Source organism: Haliotis asinina, chromosome 3 (genome assembly GCF_037392515.1).
Source record: "Haliotis asinina isolate JCU_RB_2024 chromosome 3, JCU_Hal_asi_v2, whole genome shotgun sequence".
NCBI lineage: Eukaryota > Metazoa > Mollusca > Gastropoda > Lepetellida > Haliotidae > Haliotis > Haliotis asinina.
In genome coordinates, this window is record NC_090282.1 from 16,967,219 (window position 1) to 16,977,019 (window position 9,801).

The 9,801-nt window shown below is 42.3% G+C and overlaps 1 protein-coding gene across 1 annotated transcript; it reads left to right on the forward strand.

Moving 5' to 3' along the window:
• The first annotated feature begins 2,332 nt into the window (after positions 1–2,332).
• Positions 2,333–5,439, forward strand: LOC137278735 (WAP four-disulfide core domain protein 3-like). The gene is made up of 3 exons (XM_067811250.1): positions 2,333–2,375; positions 3,564–3,740; positions 4,559–5,439. The coding sequence occupies exons 1-3, from the start codon at positions 2,333–2,335 to the stop codon at positions 5,377–5,379; spliced, it is 1,041 nt and encodes a 346-aa protein (XP_067667351.1). The 3' UTR covers positions 5,380–5,439.
• Positions 5,440–9,801: the final 4,362 nt, after the last annotated feature.

Below are 9,801 nucleotides of genomic sequence, written 5' to 3' on the forward strand. Positions count from 1 at the left end.
GACACCGGTTAAGATTACCCCCCTCCCTTTACGGGCAGGGTTGCCCAGATCCACCCCTTCTCACACTCTGTCTCCCCAGCAGGGCAATAAAACGGTTAAATCCACCATTATCTGTTTATGAAATCAATAGCCAGTGCATTCCAAGTCGCACGTATATTTAAATTATCCGGACTTTCCAAGTGTAAGGTGGGTTAGTACATCAGGTCGGGTCCACTGCGCTCTACACCAGCATGATGATCAGAAGCAAGGGCACACAGCGATTTGAGCTTTGTTTCGTAAGTTGATTCTTATAGCCATTTAGCTTTTGACAAAGGTCGAGGGTCGGGGATTATTTTACAAACGATAACAGTGCAAGAGCTGAACAGTTCTCGTCTGAAACTTGCGTTGTTGGATTATACATATATACTGATCAACAAAAGAAGCGCAGATTTTGGAAACAATGAAATCTCTTAAAAGTAAACGTTCATGTCTTCTTAGAAAAGTGACAAAACGTGTTGCGTTTCTTTTGCTATTCAGAATATGTTGCGACAGCCGACCTGTACCTCATTCGCCTAGGAATTCAGTTATTTAACTCACCTGCTCATATTTGAATATACTTTCAAATTAAAGTTTGTTAATATGCCGGGTTATTAATGCACTGGGAATTGAAAATCGGATCGACGACTCAATCAAGCAGATAGAGCAGCTCCAGCTAGGCATGTTCGTTCTACGTAGTGAACGACTCCATACAGTGAGCGACTCCACAAAACGGACGACTTAATTTGTTTATGTCAATAGTCGCTCCAGAAAGTCTCTGCTCTGTTTATCACAAGTACAACGACGTTCAAGGGGATCAAGGATGTGATATATAGAGATTGAGACGCTTTTGAATGTTTTGCAGCCCTAGGTTCAAATAATGCATACGTGGTCATGAACTGCACTATTTGTAACTGTAAAAATAAAAATTTGAGGATGTATAATTTATCTTTTAATAATACACGAGGCATGTAGCCATTTCGGTAGGTACGAATATCGTTGGTTACGAATTAATTTTACAGAATGTTTTGTTTTATAACTTTTTTCTAACTTTTGAATTTTACATTGGCTTTCTGGCCGATGGGTTTGGGCTAGGGAGGATTCAAGAACATTATTTAAATTAAATATAAGGCAGTGTCCGAAAATGATTCGTAAACAAGGTTTCGAAAAATGATTAAACATGTCATTTTCTAGTTACATTCGGACGAATGGACTCTATGAATTTAGTGGTCACTTTCACGTGGCTTACATGAAGACGTAGTAGCCTGTTGACCTGATAAGAATTTGGTTATCACAGTTAACATCAAACTACATGCTTGTGCTAGACAACGGCCGCAGTTTGCGGATGTTCAATAGTTCAACGTTTCTACGCGGGTAATAGAATCCAAGGCATTGCATACATTATTAGTGTGCCATCCTTTCCTACATTTGCAGTCTGCAAGTAACACATCCTGACAGCGTGTCACTTATAAATTGTATTTAAATCTGGAGGATGTGGTTAATAATACAAACGGCATTTTCTGTGGGCGAAGTCCGCTGTCGTTGAAGAGATTTGAACTAAACCATGACACCGCTGTGTAATGCTCGGGTTGACATGACGCTGGACAGAAGATCATGTTTCAGAGATACATTCTTGTAATTACTCCCCTGTAAAAACTAGTGTTACCTTTATACAAAAGAAGATTTCCTAATGTCTGTTTCACCTGGGCCACACACTTGTGGTATGCTGTAAATATGAAATGATCTACTGGAGGATTTCAGCACAGTGACAATAGAGTCATGGAATGATAGAGTTCCATGAATTAAATGATTTTCGCATAATTAGCAGCTTTCAACGAACATAAAGTAGACACACATAGGTTACATTAGTAACATATATCCTTAAAGATGATGTTAAACATTAGTCATTATCTGTGTTTAAATAAGACGGCATCTGTGGTGTAGTGGTTAGATTGTCCGCCCGGAGAGCGGAAGGGTCGCGGGTTGGAACTCCGTCCATGTCATACCAAAACACATTAAATATAGTACTTGTTGCTCCCTGCCTGGTATTGGTGGGTACACCAAGGACCGGTAGGTTCGGAGTCAGTACAATGTTTCTGAGTGGGGTATCCATGCTTAACTGTGGCATGGTATCTCAGAGAGCTAGTTTCATAAAGCCAGTACAAGCTAGTACAGGCAGCCACACGTACACGCGCGAACACGTCGTATGAGCGAAATAATGAAGTACGACCTTAAACTCAATGTCACCCTTCGCATTTAAATCCGTGTTCAAGACGCTAAACTGAGTTTCCTGCACACAATATTGTTCTAGATTGTGATGGCGTTGCTGCTGTATGACGTCAGAACTGCCCCGGATCCTTGTAAGGTAGGAACATGTCGGTGTTATTCTGTCTTACATATACATGTACCTAGTACCCATAACGCTATCTGTTTGTGGTCAGGCGCACACAGATAAGATACAAAGCATACATGAGACTGCTTCAATCAATCACTCCCTCCCTGACCGCTGGAGTGTGTTACGTCAGATAACAACGCTTTATTCAAGATATCATGACTCCTATAAGCTGTAGTTGATGTCACAGTCCATCTTTAAAAAAAGACAAAACAATGAGTAATCTTCTACATCGCTGATGACATTTTTGATATACATTGTACCCGCCTTACGTAACTTTATGTTCTGACCTTGATTACATTTTGTATCTGGACGACTTTGCCCTGGCTTAAAACGTCCAATTTTAGCTAATGTCGGTAATGTTTACACAATGAACACCATCTCTGTCTTAGCTGTTTGAACACTTTTTTCATGATCTCCATTTCATTGCGTTGTTTCAGATGTTGTCTTGTAGGGAAGGGACTGTTTGTAAACTAGTAGAAATATGCGCTCCAGTGTGCGCGGTTGTTCCAGTCTGTACAACTCCAGGTAAATTATCGGCAAATGCATACCAACCAACAGATAACGGTTGAGAACATTCATTTGTCTACGATGTACCCTGTTGCACGTGCTGGTAGCTACGAGAGGTGGTGGGAAGGCTAGAGGTTAAAGCCGAACACCAATAGTTGTCGTTGCGATTATTTACCAACAGGGACCAACAAAATCTTCTGTGAGCTACGAAACGTCTTAGTCCATGGTAAACGTGAATACTTCGATAAACGTAGCTGTAAGAACGCCTGAGACCCGGGTTACATTTCCCACAAGGGTCCCCTATCTGGTCCTCTACCGTAGTATTGCTTGAATATTGCTACAATAGTGTAAAACCACTCACTCCCCCACTGGAAGCTACTGGACCACTGCCAACACAATAGAACAAAGCCAGTTTGTAAAATAGACACACGGATCATATGTCGACATCATCAACTGTTACCAATAAGAAACTGGAGGACCTAAAAATCACGTGACCTAAACATGTTCACTCGGTAATTCCCTTCCATATCATGTCATCACTATAGTTGGACGTACATTTTGCCAATCAAACAATATATTGTTTTCAAAGGTCTACATCAATGCAAAAAATAATCCAAGTTGTATATTCTCTTGGCCAATGTTTCAGCCCCATCCACGACCAGCAACCCATGCGTCGAAGGCAGTCCCTTGATCACCACATTCGGCCTGGAGAAAACTTGCACAGAGGGTGTTGATGAATGTCCCGGGGGTCTGGGGTGTGTCGCAGAATCTGTCGGCAGCCAGGGGCGGTGCTGTCCCACCGGTGGACCGGCGTCAGTTAATAGTAGGCAATATGGAACCCTTGGCAACGTGTTACCTATTTCAGGCTATACACCCTGTAGGATATCATGTGTACTGCGCATGCTGTTTTACGCCGCACTCAGCGTCGCCTCTGTATCACGCTGTACAAAGTAAAACCTGAGTTTTACAGACCAGCCGTCGCGTCAATGTGATGGCACACATATCCCCTGTAACGAACCTTAACTTTCAGGGCCCTTATTCTCGAAACGTTCGTAGCCCTAAGAATTCGTAACATTGATCGTACCCAATGTGTTACGAATAGCCCTAAGAAGCTAGCCAGGTCTCACAACAGAAGGAACTGGGGGCCTCTTCTGTCCTGGAACATCAGCATGGTTCTTGTTCCGTTTAAAGCAAAGTTCCAGTATCTGAGGACACAAACAATGGGACTCGAACGTGCCGGAATGTTTATCCACTTAGCGACCTCACGGCCCTATAAATCTGATATTGCCATCGACACACAACAAACGTCTTAAACCTCTCCTTCGTATATTATTCCATCCCAGATAATTTTTAATACACATGCTGCTCTAAACAGGTTTAGGAACGTCCATAGTTTTTTTGGTTTTGGGGGTTTGGGTTTTTTTTATTTGTTTTTTTTTTTTTTGTGTGTGTGTGTGTTTTTGTGTTTTTTGTTTGTTTGTTTGTTTGTGTGTGTGTGTGTGTGCGCGCGCGTGTGTGTGTGTGTGTGTGCCTTAGTGTAGTATAATCTACAGCAAATTATATTTACCGGTATTTAAGTCTTCACACGCTACATGAACCGTATACCTTTGTCCAACTGTCATATATCATACTTTGTTAAAGGTAAGAAGCCCGGGTCATGTCCTGCGTCAACCGGGAACGGCATCTGTTTCAATTTCTGTGGCCGAGACATCGACTGCGTAGACAGTCAGAAGTGCTGCTTCAATGGTTGTGGCCACGCATGCGTCGACCCTCAAAGTGAAACGTCCCAAGTACAACCTTCTCACCGCAACACAGCTTCCTTGGCGAACTCCCCATCACCGCCTGCCACTCCTGGAACCTGCCCCACAGTGAAGACATTTGGAGAGTGTGTCAGGATGTGTCGGTCTGACAGCGAGTGTTCCAGCGGCACAAAATGTTGCAGCAATGGATGTGGGTGGACGTGTCAGTCTCCAGTTCTCCCACCAAAACCCGGCACGTGTCCACGAGACTACAACAATGAACCCTGTTTCTCACTTGACCAATGTGAGCACGACTCCGACTGTACCGGAAGTCTGAAATGTTGCTCGACAAACTGCGGGAAACAGTGTCGGGAGCCGAACAGTACCCCACCCCCTCGTCCTGGAGTGTGTCCCGCCATTGACCGACGTTCTGCTCTCACCGTTACCTGCAGCGTTCGTTTTGATCTTTGTCTGGTGGACGTACAGTGTCCCGGGACCATGAAGTGTTGTAAATCTGTCTGCGGCAAGAAGTGCCAGAATGCCCTGCCCCACCAGGTGAGGGGCAAGCGTGGTCAATGTCCCGCCCCTAGGGACAACCCGAGCGGGTACGGAGCCTCCCTGTGTGTCAGCTTCTGTACCGGCGACTCCGACTGCCCGATGACCCAGAAGTGCTGTCTGAGGAGCGACGGCTGCAGCCACATCTGCACCAAGCCCATTGGCTGACACATACACTTAATTCTTTTCTACTCTGTAAAATGAATGATATGAATATCGACTGAACAAACACCAATAATTTTAGCTCATACACACGAAACACGAAACCCTCTGGATCGTCTCCCAGACATATATAATACATGGACACGTCGTATCTCAAAGTTTTCGGAGACGTGTAGAGTTATCAGCAATACTAAGGGCATATAATTTAGGAGGATCCATCGAGGTACCACACAGATGACCATTAATATTTAGTTCAATCCAAAGTCATGAAATAGAATACATGTTTTGAAAAATCGTCTTTCGAATGGAGTTATGTTTTGCATATTGTGTTGATTGTTTTGCCTCGACAAGCTCCCGTGGTGTAACACCCTTAAAGGTCCGGGTTAAAACATTGGCCTTCAGTAAACCATGCTTGTCGTAAGAGGCGACGAACGGAATCGGGTGATCAGACTCGGTTCCCAATTGCGCAGATCGATGCTCCTGCTGTAGATCATTGGATTGTCTGTTCCTGACGCGATTATTTACTGACCGCACCATATAGCTGGAATATTGCTGTGTGTGGCGTAAAACTAAACTCACTCACTCCCATAGTATGAAAATTTAACGTTAGTGTACGTTTGGGAACGTCCAAAGGGACATAACCCTCTCGCAAAAAGTCCCGCACTCCTGATGTCGTTACCCGTTCTACATCATGTGAACAGTACATCAGAGTTTATTTAAAAGTGAAGCACGTCAACGGCTAACTGTCAGTACATACCGGAAATGATTCAAGTCGTTTACACTTTTCCCTCATTGCGGGGATTATCAATAAAACAGTTCTCTAGTTACACCAAGACTAAAGCTACGTTTCCTTGTACACGATTGTTTCGTACGACGTCTAGGACGATACACGATTTGTTCATTTTGCCATCCAACGATATCGGTCGAGCTGTCCGATTCGCCGGATCTGACATAGCAATTGTGGCACCCGTTTCCAGACGTTACTGTCTATTGTACGAGCAGAAACTGATTGCAATTCTTGGATTATATCTCATGGTCAAAAAAGAAAGAAGTATTCGAAAAGAACGCATCGTTTTGGGGTTCATCCAATTTTGGTGAGAAGGAAAAAGCAGGGGGCGTATCGTAATCTGGTACAGGAGCTGAGCCTTGATAACATGAAATTTCAGGAATATTTTCGTTCAATGAATTTTTCTACATTCGCCATTACAGAGTTCGAAGCACATGGTCAAAACTGAAAATTGGAATTTCTCGGATTATTTTTAGCACAGTTGCCCCTTGAAACCCGTACGACGGGCTCCGTCACACGACCAGATCGCTACATGTAGCGATAGAAAAAGCCGTTGTACGACGTCGTACCACGTCGTGCGTCAAAAACGCAGAAAAGGAAACAGTTACTGATAATTCAACGTGAGCGAAATCTGTCGTACGACGTCGTACGAAAAAAAATCGTGCAAAAGGAAACGTTACTTAACGTTACTTAAGTTAAAGTAAAACGTGTAGTTGCCTCTGAACTGGAAATGTTGCACTCTCGTTCCAGTCAAAAGTTTAGACTCACTAAAATCATTCACTGTATGGTATCACTCGCCCGTAGAAGATACTGCAGTATAATTCAATTTTCATTGTTTTCATAAAAATTCTGATTGGTTAATTGGGAACATTTCTTTTGATTTCATTTCCCAATGAATCTAAAGCCACGCCCACGCCCACGCCCACCGAACCGGACTACTTTCGGACCTGAGGAATGTCTGGCAATACCTTTACACGGCGAGGGAATTCCCTTGCACTCAGGTACCTTAATGAACTTTGGATAAACATTGAAGTGATACATTGTGGTTACCATAAACAAACAACTCAAAATTATCCGTGTGCGTTAATAACGTTGTAACGTCTCGACAAGAGCATGTGCACGATGAAACATCAGTTCATGACATCGCAATCCCAGTCACATCACACCCTCTTTCCACTTGCGCAAATACTGCTGCCACTAACAATCTCAGTGCCACTAACTCCATGTCATCGGGCTTCATTTCCAATTCTCACTTTTCTAACTGAGTCTTTCAGTTCGCTGGTAACAATGGTTTGGTAGGCGTGTCATTTTATGTAAATGAGTCACCTGAGTCATGTCACGCCATTACCGAATTCTTACACCGAAATTGTTAATCGGAGTTGACAAAGATACCCTGCTTCGATGAATCTGATTATGTTTAAAGGAGCACTGATGCGGAGCGAATAATGTTTTTCGCCAACGGTCTAATTACGAAACCAAACTGCAAATTGGTCAGCGCATGGTATTCCTTGTCTGATCGTAACCAAATATCCCAGCCGTGTAGTTTTTTTCTGATGCTTGGATGGTATAGTGACTGATCCAATTTGATCCTATTTCTGTGGTTTTACCTAGCTCTATGTTAAATCATTTTGTGTAAAATTATGATGTCTACAGGCACGTAGCAAGCCATTAGTTGTGGTCCGAAAGATTGCAAAGCTTTATATTCAGATAGTTTTGAGTGTTGGCCCAGCTGTGATAGCATATATCATACGTAAATTTTGGTAGCTACCCTGGTTTATTATCTATGATAATAAAAATACACAGTTGATTAAACTAAAAACAATGACTTTGCCATTGGTAGAGAAATCTTTTCTCACGTGAAATACCCAACCGATTACTCCTATTTACCCAAGTACACAGCAAATGCCTGTATGCATTTCTTATGTAACGAAGTTTCTTTGGTATCCTCAAAACTGTTTCGGCCCAAAGGTGTAACCGAAGTGGTGTTGCTACTAATTATACCTGTTATAAATTCATGAATTGACCATCAAGAGAATGATGACAAATAACACGTGTAGGTTTACACCATCAAACGCGAGTTACAGCAAGGAAGATGTAATCTCTGTGTCGCATGCAGCCTGAAAACACTTATGGGCCGAAACTGTTACATAAGGAATACACACAGGCATTTGCTGTGTATTTTGGTAAATAAGTGAAATAAGTTTTTTTGTACGTAAGACAATTTTCAGATTTCTCTACCAAAGCCAAGGTCATCGGGGTTTTTTTGTTTACGAATTCAAATAAATCAACTGTGTGTTTTTATTATCATAAATAATAAACCATTGTAGCTACCATAGCTACCAAAATTTACGTATGCTATTTGCTATCACAGCTCAACCAACACTCAAAACTACCTAAATATACAGCTTTGCAATCTTCCGTACTGAAACAAATGGCTTGCTACGTGCCTGTAGACATCATATTTTCATGTAACATGATTAAATATCGAGGTTAAAAACACAGAAATAGGATCAAATTGGATCAGTAAGTGTACCATCCAAGCATCCGAAAAGAACTACACTGCTGGGATATATGGTTACGATCAGACAAGGAATACCATGGATATTTTTAAACAAATGGCATGTGATGGGCATCCGGCCTCCTGACTGTTTAAGTGAAGAAATTTCGCTAAAATTGACAGGAGCCCAGTTCCTTTGTCCGTCACGGTCGAAGGAGTGGGCACTGACCAATTTGCGGTCTGCTTTCGTAATTAGACCGTTGGCGAGAAGCATTATTCGCTCAGCCGCCTAGCCCGCTCAGCCACCGCGACTTCTAGCGGGCTAGGCGGCTGACTTTGTGTGCTGGTGATTAGGTGCCTGACTCTGAGGGTGCGGGTTCGAATCCCGGATGGGACTCAACCGAAAAAAGTACTAGAATTTGTACTTTACTAAGAAAGTGAAATCCCAAATATGACATATGTTGCATTTGACCACTTTCTAAATGGCATCGTGTAATCATTTCGTGAAATGTTTTGGGGGCGTTTTATCAGGTACATTTTCGTGTTGGTTTGGAAGCGATATGAAGCGAGTCTAGATTTCCACAAGTTCCGAATCTCTGAGTCCAGTGTTAGTCCTTTAACATTTACATGGAGTAACTTGTTTGTATCGGATATATAGACATATTTGGAGATTTAGCGTTAGTCTAGAGGCTGATCTACAATAGTCTTTTCCGAGAAATATTGGCTCGAATCTTAAATAATGTAGGACAGTAATAAAGGACACAAAAAAATGTACCTGAAATATTAGAAATTAATACAACATCTCGATCTGACCAAGTGTAAGAAACAAAGAAAAGTGCAATGACTTCTATTTGTTTCATCTGCAAGTAAAGGTGTCTGTCATCAATTAATTATTCATGGCTTGTGTGAGTAAGATGAAAGCAGTGAACGACTTTTGACGGAGCATCTACCGTCACATTTAGGGTGTATAGTCGCGATGTACGTCTGTTTAATAATGGTCTCATACGCTTGGAAATGAACATTCGTATTTTAAATTAGCAGGGACAATTCAAAACAATTATTGCAAAGAATCGCAAAAATGTGATCTCGTCAGTCACCAGTGTGTTGAAAAACATAAAAGTAGCAGCTGCGCATGCGTTCCACG